The sequence below is a fragment of the Lepisma saccharinum genome, chromosome 26, assembly GCF_977018435.1.
Source record: "Lepisma saccharinum chromosome 26, izLepSacc3.1, whole genome shotgun sequence".
Taxonomy (NCBI): Eukaryota; Metazoa; Arthropoda; class Insecta; order Zygentoma; family Lepismatidae; genus Lepisma; species Lepisma saccharinum.
Genome location: NC_139254.1, coordinates 50540550 through 50567133, shown reverse-complemented (window position 1 = coordinate 50567133; position 26584 = coordinate 50540550). Strand labels below are relative to the sequence as shown.

At 37.9% G+C, this 26584-nt stretch overlaps 1 protein-coding gene across 1 annotated transcript in view; it reads left to right on the top strand.

Moving 5' to 3' along the window:
* The window catches only part of Bmcp (uncoupling protein Bmcp mitochondrial), a 45696-nt gene extending 19861 nt beyond the window's left edge, over positions 1 to 25835 (top strand). Inside the window, exons 3-8 of the mRNA XM_083112366.1 lie at positions 1936 to 2083; positions 5528 to 5807; positions 10828 to 10946; positions 12575 to 12635; positions 20090 to 20176; positions 22608 to 25835. Of these exons, the coding sequence (XP_082968492.1) occupies positions 1936 to 2083; positions 5528 to 5807; positions 10828 to 10946; positions 12575 to 12635; positions 20090 to 20176; positions 22608 to 22727 (815 nt within the window). The 3' untranslated portion in view covers positions 22728 to 25835. The remainder of the gene's footprint in view (positions 1 to 1935; positions 2084 to 5527; positions 5808 to 10827; positions 10947 to 12574; positions 12636 to 20089; positions 20177 to 22607) is intronic.
* Positions 25836 to 26584: the final 749 nt, after the last annotated feature.

Sequence of the window (26584 nt, the reverse complement as noted above, 5' to 3'; positions counted from 1 at the left end):
CTTTTTAGCCTCAGCTTTTAACCAAGGTAAGAAAGTTTTAGTTTTCAGACAGTTTTTCAATTTTGTTAGTATAAGGGGCTGGACCCCGTATAGTGTGATGGGTGCAAAATAGCCTCAGTGCTGATGCACCCAAAATAATTTAATTCAAATTCAAATTCTTTGACGTTCCTGACTCAGACTGAAATTTCCCTAACAATGCCAAAAAATCCCTCCCTCCATTTTGTTCACACACACCCTTAAGTCCCTCGCAATATAACAGGCGTTTCTCACTGAAAATTTTCACGTTCCTATGAAACTATCCTTCTTAGAAGATCCTCACAGTGAATTCTATTTCAGGACGAGGTCAAGGTAGAGTAAGATTATTTCCATAACATCCCTGACTCTTGTGCATTTGCAGCTTGGGAGGGAGTCACAACTTCCAAAGCAGCCAATCAACAAGCGAGCTACTGAAGTCAATCATCGAACCATGTACGGAGTGATATGTGGTCAGCACAATTAATCCACAGTAGTTGTAGGTTTCCATGACCAAGTTATGCTACTCATTCATAGTGCCCCAATTTCCTCACTATGGTGGATGGCAATCAGTCGTAGACACTGGCAAAAATGTTAAGAGAAAAGTTGTTAATCGTCCCCCAGTAGGCTCTTACCAGCATGCATCCTGTAGCCCGAACCTAACCTACAGTCTGACACTTTAGACCCCACAACCACAGCCCGGGACAGCTTTGACAAATACTGGGTACAAAATTATACGAGGCATATTTTTAAAGTAAGTTCCACTTTGATATTACATAAAGAAAAGGACACATGTTGTAATAATTTTATTTTTACATGAAAGCCTGGGCCTACATCTACTTTTCAACATAATTGGCACCTACATTAAGGCACTTATTGTATCATACGACCAGCTTCTGAATGCCATCTTCATAGAAATCGGCCGCTTGATGTGATAACCACCGTGAGCACAACTTCTGGTAATTTAAGTGTACTGTCACAATTTCATACAGAACATTGCGTGACACTTTCGAAAACTCCGTAGATAAAGATGAATTCGTAAAGTGTCTGTTTTCATGCACTTTTTCATCAACTTGCTGCACCTGGTCATCGTTAATGACAGATGGTCGCCCACTTCGTCCCTCGTCGTGCACGTTTGTACGGTCATCTTTATATGCCCTTACCCATCTTTTTACAATGCTATCGCTCATAGTGTTGTCTCCATGCACTTCTGCAATCTGCCGATGGATTTCGGCTGCTTTTATGTCTCTTGCACTTAGAAAAGAAATGACAGCACGTAGTTCACACTCCACGGAACTTTCAATCGTCTGAGGCATTGTAACCACACCTGCACAACTGTCTACTCGGGCAAACGGTTGCATACTGCCGTCTGTGGCAAGCCCATAGATGCAGGTCCTCAGCGCACATGTGCGAAACGGCAAGTTGCAAAACGGAACTTACTTTAAAAATATGCCTCGTAATTAGTGGCAGAAAAAAGTAGAATGATGTCCTGAACAACATTCTAAAAATTCTGGAGATTCATCCACTCTATTGGAAAAATGGCCGTGAAACACACAAACATTGTAATTTCAGAACTAATGGATATGCAACCTAAATTGCATAGTGTAGTGATGTTCCTTGTGAAGTTTGAAGCTTGTATGTATCTCTAAGAACACAAAGATATGTTAGTTTGTTTTCATTAAGTCCTTTTTTTGTTACGCACTGCAAGAGACACTGATAGCACATCACCTTCCAGAGTAAATGATCGTGGGTCACCTTTCAACTCTAAAAGTAACATATTTAAAGTCTTGGTGTCTTAGTAACACAAGCAAAGAAAGTCGGAGATAAATCCTGTATTCACCATGTTTCCCTGTAAGGCTATTTTGGAAGGAAGAAATTGCCATTATAATACTCATTCCTTATACATATTGTGTTTATTTTCAGGGACGTTCCCAATTGATACAGCAAAGACACGTCTACAAGTTCAAGGACAAAAGATAGACAGCAAGCATGCCAATCTGAAATATAGAGGAATGATCCATGCCTTTTTAAGGATAAGCAAAGAGGAAGGAGTGAGAGCTCTATATTCAGGGTAAGCTCACACAAATAGTTTTTATAATCTATAACTTAATTGAAATTCCTTTTTCAGTACAAATATACTGTATATTTTAAGCAACATGATTTATTTATTTAATAGAAGATTCCAAATACAGCTTTAGCCATTTTACATTGGAACGTACTAACAATAAAAATAATAGTATAAAATAAGAGACTCACATCTAGTCAGCGGTCTTCTAAAATGTGCCAGATTATCAAATATGTCTATTTGGCTTGTCAGATTATTATATTGGCTGGGCAGTCTATGGAACAGAGAATGCTGGATGAGGCACAATCTCGGCTTCCGAGAAGCGAAAAGTTGAGTGCTTCTTGTTCAGCTGGGCAACACTCGAAAGGGAATTTTGAGAAAAAGGTGGTCACTTCTGATTTTTACCATTCACTATTTTATGCAGGAATATGTGGAGCATATCGGAGAGCAGTATTTAATTTTTGGTGAAACAAGAAATTTTTAAAGTACTGAGTGCAGACAGGTTGTTTATTTCGGTGAAATGATAGAGTAGACCCAGCATAAAATAAATAGAATAAATAAACATGAATTAGTTTATCAAAAGATTGGAGAAAATTGTGTAAGTATCTTTAAGTCGAGTGAGGCGTGTACAGGTGGTGGACATTGAAACTAAAACACCTGAAGTATGCCCTGCAAATGAATATCAAGTACAGCAGCAACATGTCTGGGAAGGACTGATACAGGTCCTGCACAGTGGTGAGAGGGATTTGCAGCCACTCTTCCTGAAACACACCGATGAGTTCATGATATATTGTTGGTGGAAGGAAACGTCACCACACGTGATCCCCATAAGGGCTCAATAATGTTCAGGTCTGGCGACTGGGCAGGTAATGGCAGATGTTGAACCTTGCATTGATGCTGATCAAACCATTCTGCGACTTTTTTTAGCAGTGTGTATTTGTGCATTATCATCCTGGAACACAGCACCACCATCTGGGAATAATATTTGCACCATGGAGTCCAGATGGCCCTATAGTCCTTGGCTAGTGGCATGTCACTCTAGAACGATCAGTGGTCCCAAAGACTGCCACAATATTGCACCCCACACCATCACACATCCACACCCATGTTTCTCTCTGGGCAGTAAGCAGTCTGGTCGGTATGCTTTGGATGGATTTCTCCACACGTAAACTCGTCCAGATGTCAGAAAAACAGTGAAGGTGAACACGACATGTTTCAGGTCATCTAACATCCACGATTTGTGCTGCAGTCACCAGTCAGCCAACTTTTTGGCATTGATGCTAGTGACCAAGGGTTTCAGTATAGCTCTATGGAAGGAAATGTTGCCACGTGACTATGGATGTTGGCTCTATGAAGTTTTCAACAGATGGTTTTGGTAGAAACAGGCTCAGTCAAGTGTGTATTCAATTCTGCGGTGTCTTTGCAGTGCTGCTGGTTTTACATTTTTTGGACACAATCCTCTTCAATACCCTGATGTGCCTGTCAGACAGCTTCCCCCGACAGTTACTCCTGGATGTGGTTCGTCCTTCATTCTGGTATGCTGCCATGACCCTTAATACTGTAGCTCTTGATAACCCCACAAATATTCGCATTCTCCATTACTGATGCACCGGCAAGATATGAGCACCAACAATTTGCCCTCTTTGGAACTCTGATATGTCCCCCAGTCTACTGCATGAAACCAAATATTCGATGTGCAGTCCAGTTACTACTGTGCCAATGTGACTGGCAGGCACACACACCTATACTCTCGAATGCCCGCTATGCTGTGCATGACCAACAGGTGGCGCAGGCGAGCCCTCCAGCAGTGTGTTCTATGATCACCAGTGTTTCAGTTTCAGTGTCCAACACCTGTACTTACTTTTATAGTTTCTCATGCTTTCACCACATCATGTAGTTTCTCAGGAGTTAAGACAATAATACGAGGGCTGCTGGAAAAGTTTCTGCAATCAATATTGAAAAAAGACATGTGAAATTCTGGGAATGGCTTTATTGTTTTTCAAAGTATTCACCCTTAAGATCGATACACTTTTGCATACGCTCAAACCAATTTTGAAAGCATTTTTTCCACTCTTAAACTGATACCTCAGAAACCGCTGTTCGGAATGCGTCAACAGCTGCTTCAGGCGACACAAATTGCTCACCACGCATCTTATTTTTCATGTGGAAGAACAAAAATAAGTCATTAGGTGATAAATCAGGTGAGTACGGACAATGAGTCATTAATTCGACATTTTTGCTGGACAAAACATCAACAGTTTGGTGTGCTGAGTGGGAACTAGCGTTGTCGTGGTGAAGAATAATGCAACGATTTCGGTTTGTTTTATGCAATTCATTGATGACCTCTGGCAATCAAATTGTTGTATACCACTCAGCATTTACAGTCCTTCGATCTTCTAAAGCTATTGTTGCGACATGTTTGGTATAACCGAAGAAACAAGCAAGCACTCGTCGAACGAACAACTGTTGTTGGTTTCCTCTCACTTTGAAACACCCAAACAGTGGATTGCTGTTTAGTTTTGGGTTCGTATGAATAGATCCAAGTTTCGTCCTCTGTAACGATGTAGTACACCAAATTTGACTTGCCTTGGTTGAATTTTTTTAGCATTTCTTTACAACAATTTACACGAGCCTGTTTCTGAGCTTCGGTCAAGTTGTGTGGGATCCAATGGCTTGAAATTTTCTGTACGTTCAGAGGACCATGCAAAATCGTATGTATTGCTTTCATGTCAGTGTTCAAGGATGCCTGAATCTCACGGTATGTCACATGCCGATCTCTCTCAATCATTTCACGCACAGCATCAACATTGCTGGCAACAACAGACGTGGATGGAGAAACTTTGCGAAATTCATCACTGAGAAATGTGCGACCACTCTGGATTTCGGAAAACCAATTGTCAGAGTCCTATTGGATGGTGCTTCATCCCCAAAAGCCAAATGAAGTCCCTCGATGCATTGTTTCGGTGTTAAACTACATTTGAAATCATAAAAAATCATTGCCTGTAAGTGTTCACAAGAAATTTCCATTTCTCACACGAAACTACTACTTCAAACTGCTGTGAAAAATAAATGAAAAGGCTTAAACAAACAATCAAAGTTAATTTAAACATAAAAAAGGTCTATTCTTCAGATTTTTATAATAGTGGAACACTAGCGCCACTGTTGGTGATAGTTTGCAGAAACTTTTCCAGCAACCCTCGTAGTCAAAGTTTAAAACATGTGAGGGTTAAGAAAGGTTAAAAAATGCACGTTTTCTCCCCTGTGCATTGCAAGTAATTATCTACTCGTTTCTACTTGTATTTGAACCCATAAGGATGGCACCAGGTACTGCCAAAATTATATAAAATAACTTAAATTAAAAGTGATTTAATTCAGAAAAGTGTGTTAATTTTAATGAAATGGGAGTTTTACAAATTATAAAAAACTTTTTTATTCCTTCTGTGCATATAGCATTGCTCCAGCGGTTTTACGTCAAGCAACGTATGGAACTATTAAGTTTGGGACTTACTATAAACTTAAGAGAATGCTGGTGCAAAGAAGTGAGAAAGAAGACTTGCTAGTTAATGTGTTTTGTGGAGTGGTGGCAGGCATTGTGTCCAGTGCAATCGCAAACCCAACTGATGTACTTAAAGTTCGGATGCAGTGCCACCCTGTCATGTCAGAGCAACAGGGTCTTTTAGCATGTTTTGTGGACATCTACAAACAGGAAGGAGTCGGAGGTTTGTGGAGGGTAAGTCTCTTGTTATTGCTTGTGATTGTGCTGATTTTTTCCCTGCCTTACAGGATTCACCATCCTTCATCAGACTGGTGAACCAAAACGTTATTTTAAAACTCTGTGAAATCTCCAGAACTTCTTGCTGAAACTAATGAAGGGTAGTGAAGAGGTTTTCTCGGGCAATCAGCCAGGTGATTTCCGGATAGGCTTCCGAGAGCTAACATCACTCGAATCGTAACTCACTTGAATCCCTGAAAATTGAGAGTGACGTTAGCTCTCGAAAGCTCGAAAGTCTATCCGGAAATCACCTGGCTGATTGTCCGAGAAAACCTCTTCATTATTCGCCACTAGGAAAGCTTCAAGAATTGTTTAATGAAGGGTAGATTTCAATAGTGTCTGTTTCTTCACATTTAGTATGGAAAAGCTGATGATGGTGCCAAATTACTTAAAAGATATTTCATGAAAATAAGCCACACTTGGATATAAGCTACACTCTAAAACTTTGAGGGGGTAAAGGGCCTCCCCAATGGCACAGTGGTAGCATCGTCAATTTGTAATCGAGGAGTCCCACTTCAATACCTAGTGGAGGCACGTAGTGGTTCGAATCTCACTTTAAACTGTAGTTCCAGTCCCAATTAGCCTTACTGTGCATATTACTGCTACTTACTCGGATCCTCTTCTACCCAAAGGTGGTTACGATCCATTGCTATCTTCCGTGCTTCATCCCATTTAATGCCTCTTCTGGTCAAGGTCTGCTCAATGTTCTTGTTCCTCTTTTTTCCTATTCCTCTTGATGTTGCTTCCCATATTTCCTTTGGTATTCCTCCATCCTTCATTCTATTCATTCATGGCCAAACCATCTCAGTTGTGCCTTGATGACATTTTGTTCCACTGGTTTTGAATTTAGCATTATCCTGATCGTTTGATTCCTAATTCTATCTCTTCTTGTTGTTCCAACCACTCTTCTTAAATATTTCATTTCCGCTATCTGTATCTGCCTATTTGTCAATACCCACGATTCGCTCCCATGTAACATAGTTGGTAAATACGTTGATTTATATATTGCCATTTTTGTTTTCTGGCTGATTTCTTTCTCTCCTAGAAACCCTTGATTGATAGCATAATACAGTTTGTTTGTGTTTTGTATTCTTGTATTTAATTCTCCATCTATTCTTCCATTTCTGTTGATAGTGATTCCAAGATATTTAAAACTCTTAACACTTCTTCATTTTCAAACTCTATTATGCATGGTTTCTCTTCTTTGGCTATTCTCATAATTTTTGTCTTATCTTTATTTACTTTCATTGATTTATTTAATAGGCTATTATTTATAATATTCAAGTTTCTTTGTAAGTTTGCTTGTGAGTTAGCAAAGAGAACTATATCATCTGCATACAGGAGCTCTGAAATATTTACTGCTTTCTTTCTCCAATATTCTACTTGGAACTTCCTCATTTTTATTTTTATTTCTTTTAGCACATCGTCCATTAAAATTATAAACAAGTAAGGTGATAGTATATTGCCTTGTCTTACTCCGGCTGTAACTTCAAGGAAAATAAATACATTAAATAGTATTAATTAATTTTAACTACTTACGTAAGTGAGTATGGAGTCTTATTAGGACAATGTTTTGAATGTCAAACTGCCTCCTTCATCAGGTTCGTGGATGTTTCTAGGCACAAAGCATAGTGCCGCGTAAAAGAAGTGTTGAATGATAATTCGGTTAAGGGTTAAGGTTAAAAACACTTACAAAAAATCTGCCATATTCCAACTTAAAAAAGTCTCAGCATGTTAAAAACATCATAAAACCAATCCACACTTATTTTAAAATCACTAAAAAAGGATCCCAAGTGGCCGTTACGAGCCCAGGCTGATTGTGAGGCCTACGCTAGTGAGCAGCTCCCACCTCAACCGGAAGTTGAAAGCTACCTCCCCCTCCTATAAACCGCCCCTCATTAATCTCTTACGTCACCAGTCTAAAGTGAATTCTCGTTCTTCTTCCGCTCCTCTGATAACCTCCGAAGTAACATGGAACCTAACTTGGCATCGGTTATTTTTTAAGAAAATTGATCCATCTTCACAATCAGCCTGGGCTCGTAACGGCCACTTGGGATCCTTTATTAGTGATTTTAAAATAAGTGTGGATTGGTTTTACGATGTTTTTAACATGCTGAGATTTTTTAAGTTGGAATATGGCAGTTTTTTGTAAGTGTTTTTAACCTTAACCCTTAACCGAATCCTCATTCAACACTTCGTTTATGCGGCACTATGCTTTGTGCCTAGAAACATCCACAAACCTGATGAAGGACGCAGTTTGACCTCCGAAACGTTGTCCTAATAAGACTCCATACTCACTTACGTAAGTACTTAAGATTAATTAATACTATTTAATGTATTTATTTTCCTTTAATTGTGAGTAATACGCACAAATCTACAATATGTAACTTCAATCTCCTCTGATTTATTATTGCTTGTCCTTACATAACTTCTGCATTCCTTATAAAAACTTTGTATGGTTTTTATTAGTTCTTGGTTTATTCCCTTTTTCTTAATACTTTCCATAACACATGCCAAGGAACTCTATCAAAGGCTTTCTCCAAGTCAATAAAACATAAGTATAATTCTCTATCATATTCAATGACTTTTTCTATGATCTGTCTTAAAGTAAATATATGGTCCTGCACACTTCTTCCTGGCCTAAATCCACTTTGCGTTTCTTCCAAGTTATCTTCTATTTCCTTCCTCAAGTCTTGTTTCTAGAATTCATCTTACTGGGGACACTCAATAGGGAAATTCCTCTATGTTTTTTACATTCTCTGTTGTCTCTTTTTTTTTTAAAAAAAATATGCATTATAATTGAGACTTCCCAGTCTTCCACTATTCTCTTCTCCTTCCAGCATATGTTCATTATCTTCAATAATAATTGTTTTCCTCTTTGTCCCATATATTTAATCATTTCAGGTATTATACCATCGTGTCCTGGTGATTTTCCTAGTTTCATTTTTCTTATACCTCTTTGAAGTTCACCTCCAATGATTTCCTGTTCGTCTCTGCTACCTCTATTTGGTGCAAGGAGCATAAATCTTAATCTTAAACCTCAGCTAGCTTATCTACAGGGTAGGGTTCTTTGTAGACAACGAAACCAGACAGGATGCCTTCCAATGGAGACGTTTAAACGAATATATTATTTAAACACAGGATACATGGAATGAGAATATTTTACATGATAAGCTATATTCTTCTGTAATCCTTGTTTACAATCAAGTTTTATATTTATATGTCTTTTATTATTTCTTTTCTTGATTTGTATATTCTTCTATGTAGACTTCCTTCTTAATGGACAATCTGGATCTGGACTTCCTTCTCAATGGAGGATCTGGATTTCCTTCTGAATGGAATGTCTGGATCTGGACTTCCTTCTTAATGGTTTTTCTGGATCTGGACTTCCTTTTGAATGGACGATCTGGATCTGGACTTCCTTCTTGATTTCCTTCTATTTCCGCTTTTCTACGATTTGGGAATTCCTTTATCAACCTTTTTCCTTAGGCTTTGGGAACTATACTAATCTCCTCCCTTGAGGCTGCGATTGGAACACGCCAACACTAAATAAGTCCAACCTAGTGTGTACTTGGTGCCAAACGACTGACACGCGCATCCAAGTAGGTGCCATGGCTGAAACGCGCAACCAAAAGTGCTGTGGGGTGTCGACTGGAACGCGCCGCCACTAGGGTAAACAAAATTTCCACTATTGGAAAGGTAAATTAAATCAGACAGATTCAAGATCTGTTCAAAGACACAAATTTGTATTGGTGCTTTGACGTCTTTGGTTTTCTTATCAATTTACATATGATCACTAGTTTGATTTATCGAGTATATACATAATTTTTTTTCTTTTATGTGTATTCTTTGTCTTCTTATAATAAGATTCTATTGTTTTTCATCTTTCCAATTTGCTTTCTTCTTATTTATAAAGTTATCCACATATATTATGCTAATTCTTAATCTTGCATGCCTGGTGCTGCCATCTCTATTCCTCTTTGGGAAACTATTTACATTACTTGGTCCTATTGGGTACGTAACATCTCTTCTATTTTCTTGATTTACTATTTGTTCTCTATAATCCTTGCCATCATCTGCATTATTCAGTTCATCAATAGTTTCAAATAATTCTTGGAAATATCTTCTCCATCTCTTCAGAATTTGTTAGTAGTTTTTTCCTCTCATCATATAAATTTTAGTGGGCATTCTTTAGGTTTTCTCATAGATTTTAAGGCTTTGTAGAACAGCTTTTGGTTTTCTGAGTAATATTTCTCCATAACTCTTCCAAATTCTTCCCACATTTCTTTCTTTGCTTCCTGGACTATATTCTTACTGTGCATAAAGTGGACGCACCTTTAAAGTTTTTTTGGGTGGGGAGTGTGTCATAAGCCTTTGGGGGGGGATGAGCACCCCTGTTTCAAAAGACATTTTCTTTTCTTCATAGGGGCCTGTCCACAATTTAGTTTTAGGCAAGGGGTTTATGCCAATATTACATGATTGGAAAAAAAACTATTTGCTGAAGTGCCCATAAGATAAATATCAATCAACTAATCAGCTCGGTGAACACCTCACCTGCTGAGTTCTCAGATATTTGAAGCACATTAGCACTCAGAGATACAACAAGGAATAAATTGAAAAACTAAATATGCTGACCAAGGCCGAAATTTTTTTTTTTATAAAACATTAACTAAACGTAACGTTTCAACCTTCTATGTTCCAGAACATCTTTCTAATAGTCTGGAGGGAGTAATGTTTGTGTATATATATTGTCCTGTTTTGTACCTTGTTACATTTGTACTTGGTGCAGAGTCTGAAGAAGACCTTGCTAGAAGGTTGAAACGTTACGTTTAGTTTATGTTTTATAATAAAATAAATTTCTGCCGTGGTCAGCTTATTGAGTTTTTCATGTCATGGAAACAAGGCTCAAAGGAATAAATTGTATTAATTTGTCCATGCCCTTCATGTAAATAAAATTACATTACTTCTTTTTTTGCAGGGAGTTGGCCCAACTGCCCAAAGAGCAGCCATAATTGCTGGAGTGGAGCTTCCTGTGTATGATATATGCAAACATAACTTAATGAGTGCCTTGGGAGATAAGATCTCAAATCATTTTATGTAAGTATCGTTATTCATCTTAAGATTGTGCTTTTTTTGAAGTTTGTCATGGTGCTATAGTCTTATGAAGGCAACACAGCATGAAAATGAAATGCCTCCAGCAAAACAGTTTTCTCTTTATTTATTTTCCTTGTTCATTTTTTCCTGGTGACAAGACATTGATGGCCTACTGAGCTTTTTTATCATATCGAAGCTGTAAGCCTGTACATTTTCTAGAAACTCCAAGGGTCATTCACTTGTTCTACCAGCCACTTGCTCCTCTTATGTATTTCTAATATGCTAAGTCAAGTGGTAAGCAGACTTCCTGAAGTGTTGGTGTAACAAACAAGCTAACACGTAAACAGTGAGTAATTTGCTAACATAATAGGAAGTGGGCCTCCCCGATGGTGCAGTGGTTGCGTCGTTGCCTTGTAATCAAGGGGTCCTGGGTTCGATACGTGGTGGAGGCACATAGTGGTTCGGATCCCACTTTAAACTGTAGGCCCAGTCCAGATTAGCCTTACTGTGCATAAAGTGGACTTAAAACACCAAATCAATCATAATAGGAAGTGATAAACTTGACGAATCTGCACGGAGGAATTCTCCACCTCGAGAGCGATATAGTAGAAGGGTCACTCTCTTGATTGACTTGGGAGAATGAAGAGGATATATATTTTTTTCGAACAGGATGAGGCAACCAGAAGCCTGGAGAAAGTTAGTACAGGCTTACGCTTCATTCTTTGATTTGGGCATCAGTGTTCAAATATTGGACAGGTAATTATGCTAATTTCATCATGTATGATTCAAGTTCGAAGATTCTAAAATCCAAGTATTGACTATTTGCCATTTCCTGTTCTTTTCTAGTGTATCTTGTTTCAGTAGTACCTGTTTGGCTGTTACCATCAGGCCAACTTGCTAGCAAGTAAGATTCTCCTCGGAGGATGAAGGAGATTTTAGTGTATATCACAGAATAAATAAATTAGGAGTGGTTGGTTCGATCCCTCATTCGTAAGAATGATACATTATTCCTTTTTCTCGCATTTAGTCCAGGGAAGACATTATTTATAAATTTATACAGGTCATTGTAAAAAGAAATGCTTGGATTATAGGGATATTAACTCATAATCAGTTAAACGCACAATTGAAGTGTTAATATGCTATGAAAATCAGGTTCAAATATTGATATTATATATTAAACATTGTACAATCAGTATACTTTCAGCATGAGCATTATGAAAGAAGGGTACATGAAAAATGAAAATTATTTAGGGATGGGACTCTATCGATATTGGCCGATATACTGATTATTTTACCAATCTGATATATCTATAAGTATGTTATAATTTAGTGCAAAATTCTGCCATTTTGTTATATTTTTATGGATAATCTCCATGCCCTACTTTTTTTAAAAAAGGACATGTCTAAATATGCAACTTCTTTATCAATGCAGTCACCTTGAAACATGTTTTTTAAGGAGGTCAATGATCCATTCAGGTTCTTCAAGGACCATTTGAAATTTTATGTCAGATCAGTAAATTTTATATCGGTATTTTATCAGTATCGCCCCAAATTTCATATCTGCCCATTCCTAAAATAATTGTTAAAGCATTTCAAAATATTATGAATTGTATATTTCTTTTAATTTCCAGCTCAAGTTTTGTTGCTAGTTTGGCCAGTGCAATAGCATCAACACCAATTGATGTCATTAGGGTAAGTTCAAGAAGATTATTATAATTAAATTTGGGTACAGCTGTGGCTGATTTAACATTGACCATTGTGGTTTAACGTTTCTTATCTGATGCAAAAAAAACTCGCTACCAGGGGTCGGTTGTAAATGAACATACACAGTCGAGTCACGTTATGATCACCTCCTGCGTTTGATGTCGGCGGCACCTAGCCCATGAAGTACATCATGTGGCATGGGCTGGCGTGATAAGTATATAAAGTGAGTGACAGACTGCACACATATCACTCGTTGCTGTCATGGGTAAAAGGGGCAAGTTATCAGAGTTGCAAAAAGGGATGATTATCAACCAAGGGTGGTAGTATTTCTGAACCAGCGCAATTTGGGAACTGTTTTCATCCTGCTGTGGTGAAAGTGTATTGTAGGTGGAGTGGACAAATGGTACCATTGCGAATAACCGACATGGAACGTGTGTAGCAGCACATGCTAACATCGGCTACGAAGGTACACCAGGGCTGACCAACATGCTACAGTGGAGCAGCTCACCATCAAAATGAACAAGGGGGCAACCAGATGTGTGTCTGAAACAACGGTTCAGCGAACCCTGCTACGTAAGAGGCTCCGAAGCAAATAGATGGTCACTTCACCTGCAGTAACGAAGGTGCATTGGTGGAAAAGGCTTCACTTTGCACGGCAGTATCAGAATTGGACGTCCACTGATTCATGAAGGGTTGCCTTCTCCGATGAGTCCCACTTGTGCTTCATCGAACGGATAGGCGTTGGCATGTCAGGCAAGAAACAGTAGAGAAACAATCTGCAAATCATTGCTGGATGAACACAAGCTGGTGGCAGCAACGTTATGGTTTGGGGAATGTTTTCGTGACAGTCTGAAACCACTCATCCATGTGGAAGGCACTCTCAATCGATTTGGTTACAAATCCATCCTTGTAGATCATGTACACCCATACATACTGATTGTCTTCCCTGAGGCAGATGGAACCTTCCAACAAGACAATGTGACGTACCTCAAGGCTAGAAATGTCCAACAGTGATTCGAAGATGACGACTAAGGCTTTCAAGTATTTCCCTGGCCCCCTAATTCCCCAGACTTAAACCCAATAGATTCAGGGGTTTTCAAACTTCTTGCTGTGGTGGCTCCCCTCTGCTGCAAAAATCTGCACGTTCCTCCCGTCAGTAATAATAATAGATAAATACATGTGACCATGGAAGACCAATACAAACAATATGTTTATTTACTGTTGGTGCACAATTAAAAATATAATGTGTGTGATTAATACAGGTAGTGTACAATTTTTTATTGTTTATAAGCTGTTGCCAATTCATTCAGAAAAATATTATTCACGAGATATAAAGGATATACATGGACAGTAAGAAAGGCTGGATAATAGTTGTTAAAAACATGCCTACAGCGGTGTTTGGATTTCCTCACTTAATTGTAATCCTATTTCTTGTAACAATATGCTCAATACACGAAACAATCACTAATTTTTATTCCTTAATCTTTCATCCATAATCTCTCTCTTACAAAGCAGCAACTTCCATTTGAAGGCTGACACCTTGTCTGATAGGTGCAGAATTTCCTTGTACCTTGTGGAGATACTTTCGGAACATTCAGTTTATGGAAAATATCAGAAGTGGATGCCAATTTCTGTACAAAGGCACTGTTGGAGATTTATCTCTAAAAAGCTAACCACGATTATTCTTTCTTTATATATTTTTATGTTCACATATAACAGAACCTTTTGGTTGCCCATTTTGCTATTCATTCGTTTCTGTATAACTTCAATTGTTAATTTGTGTATATCAATGCTTTAAGAAACCTGCACTCCCATTCGTTAATTCATTCTGAGCGCAGTGTCTTGTTACTGCCATATCTTTGAATGCAGTTTCAGTGTTCGTGGAGAATCCACTCGGGCAAGAGCCGGAAACCGTCATGGACAATTATGCATACCGTAAGCCTAACGTGGCTACGTTTCATTCGTGGCATTTCAGTGAAGTGTAGTGATATCCAATTGATTATCACAACAACATAACAGTGCTCGATAGCATTCATTCTAGAACTAGTGGCGTGTTATTGTAACACCAGCTGCAACCCTCGTGTAAACAGTTTCCCTAGGCAGGAGTGCAGGGAAATGTAATTACGTGTTGTGTGTATATACGTGGGTGACACTAAAAGTTTTTAGATGCGGCAACACTGATTGCAGCAATACATTGTCTCTGGGATATGTTGAAGTTAGTAGTCTGTAAAGTGTGATAATGCTGCAGAATTTATAGTTGTTAATTGTTGTGTGCCTGAAATTAGTCAATTATTGTCGTGTGTGTACAGTAAAATGGATTTAACATGGGAGCACTTCAGAGCAATGATTTTTTACGATTTTCGAGCAGGTTTAACGCAGTAGCAATGTTATGAAAGGCTCCGAAATGCATTTCAGGAGGAAGCCCCATGCCGTGCGACTGTGTTTAATTGGTTTTTAGAATTTTGACGTGGACGTCAGAAAGTCAGTGATGAATTACGTGATGGTCGTCCTGTGACAGCAACTTCTCAAGAAAACGTCGACAGAGTGCGTCGCATGATAGAGGAGGATAACCGGGTGACATATGCAGTTATTAGTGCAACACTGGGTATTGGTATGAGTCAGGTTCAAACGATCCTGCATGACCACCTTGGTGTCAGGAAGCTCTGTGCCAGATGGATCCCACACCATCTTACTCAGGAGCAAAAGCAGGCACGGGTCACATGGTGCATGAAAATGCTGGACAAATTTAACCAAGGACAATCAAATGCAGTGTATGACATCGTAACAGGTGACGAAACTTGGGTGTACTGTTATGAACCCGAGAGCAAACGACAGTCGACACAGTGGATCTTCCCGGATGAAGACCCACCAACAAAAGTCAGGAAGGGACGAAGTGTTGGCAAACAAATGGTTGCCACTTTCTTCAGTCGGACGGGCCATATTGCAACAGTGCCGCTACAGGGACGTCCGACCGTTAATGCTGAATGGTACACTACGGTTTGTTTACCGGAGATCGTACGGAAAGTTCGTGAAAAACGCCCACGAAGTTGCATTATTGTGCATCAAGACAATGCACGCAGCCATACAGCAGTACGAACAATTGAATTCTTCAAAGCCTCCATCATCGAAGAAATGACTCATCCTCCTTACAGTCCCGACCTTGCCCCTTGTGATTTCTTCTTGTTCCCTAAAATCAAGGATACATTACGAGGTTCTTCATTTTCTACTCCCGAGGAGGCAGTCACCGCCTTCGTTCAGTGCATTCAAGAGGTGCCTGCAGATGTGTGGTCCCAGTGCTTTCACACTTGGTTTGAGCGGATGAACAAGTGTATCAACTGTCATGGAGAATACTTTGAAAAATTATAGCATTCATACTTTTGGTCTCCAGTGTTTTACTTGCGCGTGTCTAAAAACTTTTAGTGTGACCTATCGTACATTATAATACATAGTTATAGTTGTCTGTGTGTGTGCCTGTATTTTCTTTACAACTCCCAAGAAAATCGCGGTGAACTTAGCCCTATAGTGATATAATCCATTACAGAGGGATATAAGTGGTAACCTACAAATACGCTTATATTTAGATCCTACTGGTCCGGATCATCGTTCATTTTTGGTCCTCTACGGACCAGATTCATCCTTCAGGCACTATGAATAACGTTTTCACCATTGGCATGGTTTTCTTCTACAAGGTACGAGTGCACTTCCTGTCTCAGTTGTAAAACAGGGGTGATGATATTGCCATGGAACAACCAATGTGAGTTGCAATTATGCAATAGAAGGTATTGATATTTTTTTTATTAACACATTTTAAACTATTAGAAAAAAAATAACAAATATTCTTTTCGGAAGTTCTCGCGCCTCTGTGAGACCACCTCGATCATTGAGTTTGCGCCACATACCCTTCAGCAGCTGTGGGACACAGTGCAGACAGCATGGATTCAGATACCTGTGACAACCTACCACGACCTTCGAGTCATTCCCAGCCTGTCTAGCTGCTGTCAATGCTGTTACTCGGGATATTATATGGTCATAATAATGTGACTGGACTGTGTATGTACTGCTCAATGGGTTAAATACATTTCATTTATTTATCATTTTGGGATAACACAGACTCCTTTTGAGTCATTCCATGCCAAATCAACACAGCCCACAACCTGACCATCTCCGATTTTCATGAAATTTGGGGAGTTGAAACTATCCATGGAACTTAGTAACTGTGAAAATTTTGAGTCCCGTGCATCCTGTAATTATCAAATTATTGAAGGTCAAAGCTCGCAGAAATTGCCCTTTCCGAGCCCGTTTAGCTATACTAACTGTGTTGTAACTCCGCCCCTATTTGGCCTACAAAGCTCAAATAAAGTTTATTGTACAGAAAATTCAGCAAACTTTCCAATGATATGTAACAAGTCAACATTTGGGTAAAAATAAAATTTTGTCACGTGACCTTGACCTTGAATATCTCAAAACGTCCTCACCAAAAATCGTGAAAAAAATACGTTGAGCACATCATGCTATACTCTAAAACATGAAAAAATCAAGCTGGGACTGCCATGGGATCAGAAGATACAAAATAATATGTATAGCTATGTGACAAAGGCCTCCTTACAATGTACTAGGGTAAGTCAAAGGTCCCTTAACATCCCCTACAAAATGTAAGGGAGTTGTGCAGCGTACATTTGGTCATGATAGAAAGATGTTAGGCCCAGGGGGAACTATAGTTGTGTGTGTCAAGCAGAGGTTCACCATATTATTGGCTGCTATATTGAAATCAACTCTTAACATTTTCAGTGGAAAGGGGGTGATGTGATACGTTAAATCAGGCTAGAATTTCACGAGAAATGCAGTGGTGGAGGTATTTCCAACGTATCTTTATCCAGCAAAAATTTATGAATGAATGCTTTTAAACATTTTCTCATTTTTGAGGTGTCAGGGAAAAGAAGAATTAAAATGCCTCTTAACGTGTAAGGAACACATCGAGATCACACTGACGTCTTGAGAGAGAAGTTTATGTGCCATTGCACAACATGATTTTTAATCAGCGACATTCTCCCAATAGATGAATATTGTGAATGGTGTATCAAAAAATTACAATGTGTCGCTTCCTTTGGAATGAAAAGTCCTTCACAGTGACGAGGGTATTTTTATGTTCACGGTGAAATAAATAAAAATATTTTGCAATATCTGCGACTCGTACATTAGACAGATCCCAACCGAATTGCTGGTGCTGATAAGCTAATGGGTGTGGTATGGTGCGTGGAGAACGGGATTAGTTGGTTCATTTTCAAGGACGGAATCTTGGATTTATTAAGTGAACAGGTTCTTCATCCTTGCTTACGGAACATGGTACTTTTTTCAGTTTTCCATCAGGACAGAAATCAACTACAGTATGGGAATATTATGGTTGTTTCTTCATGGTAAATTTTCCTGTAGATGGATTGGCAGCCCTGGACCTGTTAAAAGACCTGTACTTTCTCCAGATCTAACACCTTATGACTTTTACCTTCAGAAACACTTGAAGGCAATAGTATATGCACTAAAATTACGTGATATTTAGCCTCTGAGAGAACACACAGTTGCTGCTTGCAATGGTGTCGCACCTGCTACATTGCAAAATGTTATATGCAAGTTTGAGAGGTCGAATGTGCATGCAGGAACATGTACAACATAATGAACAGATATTGTAAGTGGAAGATATGCGCATATCTTCTTACTGGTTAAAGATACGTTGGAAATACCTTCTCCACTGCATTCACCACTGCATTTCTCGTGAAATTCTAGCCTGATTTAATATATCATATCACCCCCTTTTCCATTGAAAATGTTAGAGTTGATTTCAATATGGCGGACCTCTACTTGACACACGCAACTATAGTTCCCCCTGGGCCTAACATTTTTCTGTCATGACCAAATGTATGCTGCACAACTCCCTTACATGTTGTAGGGGATGTTAAGGGACCTTTGACTTACCCTAGTACATTGCAAGGAGGCCTTTATCAGGCACATAGTTATACATATTATTTTATATCTTCTGATCCCATGGCAGTCCCAGCTTGATTTTTCATATGTTTTAGAGTATAGCATGATGTTCCAAATATATTTTTTTTGCGAAATTTGGCGATGACACGTTTTGAGATATTCAAGGTCAAAGGTCAAGGTCACATGACGAAATTTTATTTTTACCCAAATGTTGACTTGTTACATATCATTGGAAAGTTTGCTGAATTTTCTGTACAATAAACTTTATTTGAGCTTTGTAGGCCAAATAGGGCCAGAGTTGCAACACATTTAGTATAGCTAAACGGGCTCAGAAAGGGCAATTTCTGCGAGCTTTGACCTTCAATAATTTGATAATTACAGGATGCACGGGACTCAAAATTTTCACAGTTACTAAGTTCCATGGATAGTTTCAAACCCCCAAATTTCACGAAAATCGAAGGTGTTCGGGTTGAAAATTGCACATATCTGTGTTGATTTGGCATGGAATGACTCTTTTATCAAACGTTAATTTGTAGTTTGACTCCAACAATTTAACATTCAGTGGCGTATCCTCCCATGTTACCTGGTTTATAATCATAAATAGAAATTGGTGGAAAATTTGAAGTTGTCAGACTTCTTTTTTTGTTTTACTGGTATGCATGCATTGGTGTTTTATTTCTGTTATAACTAATTAATATAATAAAAAATATTTATTTGTAATAAATATGTACAATAAATAAGAATTAATACAGTAAACCAGGTCAAATGTTCAGAATACGCAACTGGTGACAGCTGCCTCTCAGTCTTCCGTTCCACCCCAAGGTGTAGGCTATGATTTAATAATAATAATAATAATAATTATTATTATTATTATTACTTAATGTAATATTGTTTTGGAACCTCAGGTTGAATTTGGTTACAAGTCACCAGTTGCTAAAAATCTTCTGTTGATAATTGACAGAGAATATGTTAAAAACTTCTGATGAATAAATTCAGTGCATTTTAAGAGGGATCAAAAAGGGATTAAAAATCTATAATATAGGTTATAGATTATCTTGTCATATTATGTGCTTGTTAGTTACTGAAATATTATATCACTTATTTTCATCATCATATAATATGGCTTCTTTTCTAACGGAAGCGGCCCCGGCACCCACCCAGTGTTGAATGACATGGGTACCTGGGGGAAACCCTGGGGGGTAAAGGCGGTCAGGGGCATGATGATGATCACATCACCCCCACTCACGACCGGATCAAGAAAGTGTGGGACGTTACCCCCACACCCCCTATACGCCTTCACGGCATGGTGCTAAGCACAGGGGAGCACTTTACCTTTTTACTTTTTATAATATGGCTTATTAGCAGCATTCACATGGAAGCTCTGTGTTCATGAGATCACACCAACGTTGTAGAGTTTAGAATTTTATATTTTATACCCATCTTACCCTGTAAACTCTCTTTTACAGACAAGATTGATGAACCAAAGAAAGTTGAAGACTGTAAGTGGGTCTGAGCAGCGTATTTATTCTGGTAGCATCGATTGTTTCATGCAGGTTAGTTATTTCTATCATTCTCAAGCGTATTCTGCACTTGATGCACCAATACAGTGTTTTCGCAGATAACCTTGCCTTTTCCAGGTTATCTAGGAATTTTAATACCATTTTCAAACCATTCTTTGGTGCTTCAACACATCAACAACCAAGTTCAAAGCAGTAACCGAGACTTGCTGTTGAAGAGAATAGAGTTTATTGTTCGAAATTAATGAACAAGAAGCTGACTCAAGATAATGTGGAGTTTATTTTTATTCCCAATACAATACATTTAATTTTCCTAGCTATTGGATGTATAACCAGACTTTTCTAGTTTTTCAGGTCAGTGGGAACCCTCTGTTATTACATTTGCACAGGCCCAATTTCCCCTTGTTTTCTCTTCCCACTCTAAGACCACTGGTATTCTACGAGGTTGTAGTTCTTAAACTTTTGCATATTTTCCATGCTGCAATGCTTACCTTTTGTATTCAATAGGGAGATATTTAAGCTGCACTTGCGCTGTTAACACCAAAGCTCTACTTGTAGTGACTAAACCTTTTAATTTAACAATTACATACACTTCACATGTCTTTCTCAAGAGCTGTAAAAAAAAAAAAAAAAAAAAAAAAAAAAATCTGTATTGGCCCAAATATAAGCCGCACCCTAAAATTTGAAGGAGCGAAAAGAAAAGGAAAGATGATACCTGAATATAAGCCGAGGGAAGAAAAGAAAATTGGTCCCCGGAAAGATCATCTCGTTGAAAGTGTATTTTTCAGTTTGGGCTCAGCAGCAACCCAACGTTGCACATTAAATTTGTCAAGTCCATATTTCTGTCCAGCCTTTCTGTTGCTTGTGGCTTTAGCGTATCGAACACCTCAAATACATCGTAACTACACCTTATTCCCAGGCTTGATGATGCTCTCTTCTCCACACGATCGCTCGTATTGGCGACAAACCTGTAGATCCACTTCAGTAGAAATGAATACCTGAATAAGGTTAGAGAAGAACGAACACAATCTTAATAAAGTCAAAGAGTTTGTTATCAAGAATGCCAACCCTTTTTACAATGCCCAGTTAGAAACAACAATGCTATTGTTCCATTATCATTATCTCAAATGAGAAATCAGCACATTTTTAACAGCATATGATTTGATGAAATGTCATAATTTTTGAAGGTCGCGAATATGACACATCCTAATTTTTCACAATTGAAATTTGGATAAAATGTGTGACTTATATTCGGGCCAATACGGTAAATAAACACTAGTACCCATAGTCATTTGGTTACTTAGGTATTTCCTACAATCTCAATTTTTTCTCAACATAGAAGTTTGATGTTAAATAATGAAAACACAAAGCAGGAAGAGTTTAGAATATTTTCATCTTATAAAAAAGGTGTGTGCGACTCGTAGTGGAATGATTGAAAGTGTCCCCTATTTCAGAGCCTAATAAGCGGCACTGTCAACCTAAAACCTGTACATGAAAGGAATCTACTCTATGCAATTACAATTCTAAATAATAATTCTGTATATTATTATGTAAGGCTCAAATACAATATATATACAACTATGGAATATCTACAGACCGAAACGTAAAATGGATGCACATGCTGACAGGCCTGCCTAAGCAATTACATGTATCGTATCACAGAGCAACAAGTATATTTTCTACGTGTACATCATTGTTCACTTACTGAAACGGATGATCATATTCTGTGAAATAATAAAATGCAGTTATAACATTCAATCTAACATCATTTCAATGTGAAAATAATTGTAGAAACATAAAATGTCAGTCTAGGTAGTTTCAGCCCATAATAATCTATTTCATTTTCACATATCTCGGTAAGATACACAAAACTGCATTATAACATGGAGATGATGATTATGTTCAGTTATTTTTCAATTTCACTTCGTCTTTTACTTCATGATCCATATTTAAGGTCCCACTACCATAGACAAATTACGGAAATACGTGTACTAATAGGGTTCGAGAGTTCGGTCGTTTTTCTCTCGAGCGAAGAACTATCAATTCTGTATGCAATCTAGCATTGCCCATGCAAAGTATTTCCCGCTCGAGCGAACAACTCTCATTGCAGCAGTCTAGTCTGGACCAACTCAGGATGCACCCCTATTTTGTATGCATCAGTACAGAATTTGTAAAACTGAGAAGGAATTTAGTTTCTTTCTCCGATTGAACTTTCATCAAGTCTTTTATATTTATACACAGTGGAACCCCAATTTTACGTTTCTCTGTTTTACATTTTGCCGTAATATACATTCAATCTTCATGGTCCCAATACAGCATAATGCTATAAAATTTCCCTGGATTTTACATTTTCCCACATTTTAAGCTCTTTCAACTTGACCTCCTGGAAAACGTAAAACTGAGGTTTCACTATTATTTAAATTTAAAAGAGTTTTGTCAACAAGACTTTGTTTTTTTTTCTTTTTAGACTGTAAGGCACGAAGGTTTCTCAGCACTTTACAAAGGCTTTATTCCAGCATGGGTACGTATGGGTCCTTGGAATGTCATATTTTTCATTACCTATGAACAGTTAAAACAGCTTTATTGACATTGTGTATCTTAGCCAATTTTGAAGTTATTTATTAAAGAATCAGTGTATTGACTCAGTTGTAGTGTAGTCTTTCTTATGTATCTTATGTAAGAAGCTTACTGTGTACATTTAATATTAAAACATCACTTTATTTACCCTATATTAGTACATGTATATGCATGTAGTTGTAGTAATGCGAGTAGCATGATGTACCAAAGGAGTTGTAAGGCCTTCCTAGAGTGTAAAGTTTAGGGGAAAGTTTGTTAGGGTACATGCTATTTTTACATTGCCATGCCAATGATAGAATTGCAACAAATGCCTTCTACAAAATGATTTTTTAAAAATACTTAAAGTATATGGAGAGTAGATTGTTTTAAACTATCTATTTAATATAAGCATAAGTTGCTGCTTGATTAGTAATGCTAGAAAAATATTTCACCAAAAAAATTTCCTGTATAGATTGTATATATAATCTTCAACTTGAGGCCATTTACAAATACTGTACAATTCTGAATTCTGAATTGAATTGGTATGCTTTAATTGTTTTACATTTACTTTTCATGGGTTTTAATTGTTGTGTTGTGTCCAGGGTTGGATATTTATGTGATAAAAAGGGTTTTCTACTAGATGTGTAAAATATGTAGAAAACATGTTAAACACGTAAAAAAAATGAATAACACACAATAGAGATGGCATTAAGAGAAGACAATTCTTAATCCCATCTCGGATTTTGAGATGAGACTGAAAGGACCTTATGAAAAGCAAGACAAGACTGAGACCAGATCCTTCGAGACTTGTGCCGAGACCGAGGGCAAAATTGAGACCGAAACTTACTTCAGAGACTCTTTGTCTCAAATGCGGAAACTTCAAATTTGGCATTTTTGTGACCCCCACAAACGATCAAAACACCGGAAAAGTATTGGCCGATATTGGAAAATAATATTGAATATCCAACCGATACTTTCTGATATCACTAGCATCATTCAGCCCTATCAATAAATGTTTCTTCTGCGAAAAACTATTCTTTGTATGTGCTATTTTCTTGTAATCTCTTGCCCTCATCTTTCATCATTGGTTAAATCTACTCCCAAGATAGCAAAATTCCTCTACTTCATAAAATTCTGTTCTGCCCTAACATCATGTTTGTTATTAGTGGGCGAGATTTTCTTCTCCATACCATTATGGTAGTTTTCTGTACACTTATTGTTTTGTAACCACTCTAGAGTCACACACAGTAGCCATGGGATCTAAGGCGTAAGCTTTGGGCTCCAGCTACAGGACGTGACTAGGTTTGAGTCTCCTGGGGGAAGCGTAACAACTTTTCCTGAGATTTCAGCCTGTGTATGGGACTGGTGGCCACCTATCATCTTCAGGAAATTGGGGAGCTACAAACGAGTAGTGTAACCCGGTCGTAGTAAACCTACAACGACGACTGACGGTTATTTATGCTGACCACACATCACCCCGTAACTAGTTGGATGAATGCCCGCTTCTGGTGGGAGTTAGGCCAACAGTCGGTAGGTAAGCAGGCCCTGGCCCTCGAGGACTGGTACGCCATGAACACACTCTAGAGAAGTTCTTCCATTTTGTTTATTATTTTGTTAAAAACTGTTTCAACCTTACTTTTGAGTTTTAAGTTCACACAGAACCAGACCTACAGTTTAAAGTGGGATCCAAACCCCTATGTGACTTCACCATGTATCGAACCCAGAAACCCTTGATTACACGTCATCAGAGAAGCATTGTTGCTTAGGATTGGTATATCATCTGCAAATTGAAACATTCTAATTTCACTTCCTTGGACTTGAACGCTGATATTCAATTTCTCTCTTACTTCTTTCATTGCGTGGACAAATATTTTCCATTTTCCAAACCATACGATTGTCATTCGTGAGTCACAGATTTGGAAACAATTTTTTGATGTGTTATTCGTGTGTGCATGTAATTTTTAGCACAGCAAATTTCAATATACATTTCAATTGCATTTTTTATGAAGCTCATGACTGGCAGGGAAAGCATTATTTTCCGGTACACAAAGCAACTAAAAATCAGTAAAGAGGGAGTTGCATGTTTATTGGTTGCCCTATTAATCACCAAAGATCGCAAAAGCAGCAGAAAAGTAGTTGGGAGAAGTAGATGTGGGCTATCTAATAGGGGCTGAGTAGCATGTGCTTCTAAAGTGATAGCATTGTGAAGATTAGATCCACTCATTGTAAGTTAACATTCAAATTAAATTTGGGGGACAGGAGTGTTTTGAAAAAAATGCCTTGCTTGCCTTGCCTGAAATAAATTGACAACAATTACAATATTAATTTTAGTTGTAAAGAAAATCATCCACTATATTTTTTAAAAATATTTATTCACTTAAAGCACAAAATATTTTTCTGCAGCAAATTGTACTGAATTACATCATGCAGTGAAATCTCGATTTTAAATTTATCTGGGGACAAAGATGGAAATAAACTTAAAATGTAAAATCTGAGTTCTGCTGCAATTTCATTTGAAAACTATTTTTTTGCATATCCTTTTTCAGTTAAAAATATAAAACTAATTTGGACATTTCCACAGATATAGTTATGTTTCCCATTTGTTTCGTAGCCATTGCAAATTAGAAGGGCATTTGTTGAATGAAATCGAACAATTTGTAACTTTAGAATAAAATAGCAAGTACTCATGCAAGGTGAAGAAAAATTGTAAAATATTGTGGTTACCAAATGTTACTGCATCTTGTTGTTAATGATAGTATATTTTTGTATGTATATATCTGTGTATTGTGTATACGTACGACATGTTATGCCTGTTTTAAGTTTTGATACATGTATTATTCGGAAAGTGAATTGTTTGATAAAGAAAATATTCCAGAAGAAAGGGTGTGTTCATGTGTGCTAGTTGCCATTTTTCATAGGAGAGCAGTAAAGTTTTACAGGGTGTTTAATAAATTCAGTTTTATTTTTATATTTTTATTTATTGTTTGTTCATTTCAGTATTACTTAACAGTTCCAGAAATGTAGTACTTTTTTTTTGTTTTATTTGAGTTCGATTTCAAAGCAATGCTTCTAATTCAGTGAAGAATTAACTTGCAGTTGTAAATTTAAGGCAAATATAATTTTAATGACCACAAGTGAATGTCGAGTTTGTTTATGATAAATCAGGGATGAATAATTACAAGGGAATGAAACACGTCGAAAGGAAGTCCAGGAAGGACACAAGAAACTCTTGCACATTGTGCTTGCAAATGCATTATTATTCACTCTACAAACAGCACATTGATTATTTTATAATAGGTAATGCTTCACAAACTTCTTGTTTAACCTTGAGAGGATGCGTGATTTACCTGTCTCACCATCATGTGTATTCCATCGTCCGCATGCCTGATGCTAGATGCATTTTTGTGGATATTTCTCTAGGGTGACAACACTGCTTTTCTCATAGAAGAAGTATCAACCTCTTTTCAACACAACTTTGCGTGGTTGTAGGAATGTACCAACGCTACATACTACAAATTTTTAATTAGTTTCATCTATTGAAATTTAAATTTTACACTAAAAAATCAAATTCAGCACCCCCAATAGTCACACCAATAGTGTGGCCACGGTGGCTCAGTCAGTAACGCATCTGGCTACCATGCTAAAAGTCCTGGGTTCGATCCTGGGCGGTTCAAATCCGGGAACTTTTTTAACGGAAGCAGCCCCGGCACCCACCCAGCATCGAATGACATGAGTACCTGGGGTAAACCCTGGGGGAGTGGGTAAAGGTGGTCAGGGGCGTGATGCTGATCACATCACCCCCACTCACGACCGGATCAAGAAAGTGTGGGGCATTACCCCACACCCCCTATATGCCTTCATGGCGTGGTGCTAAGCACAGGGGAGCAC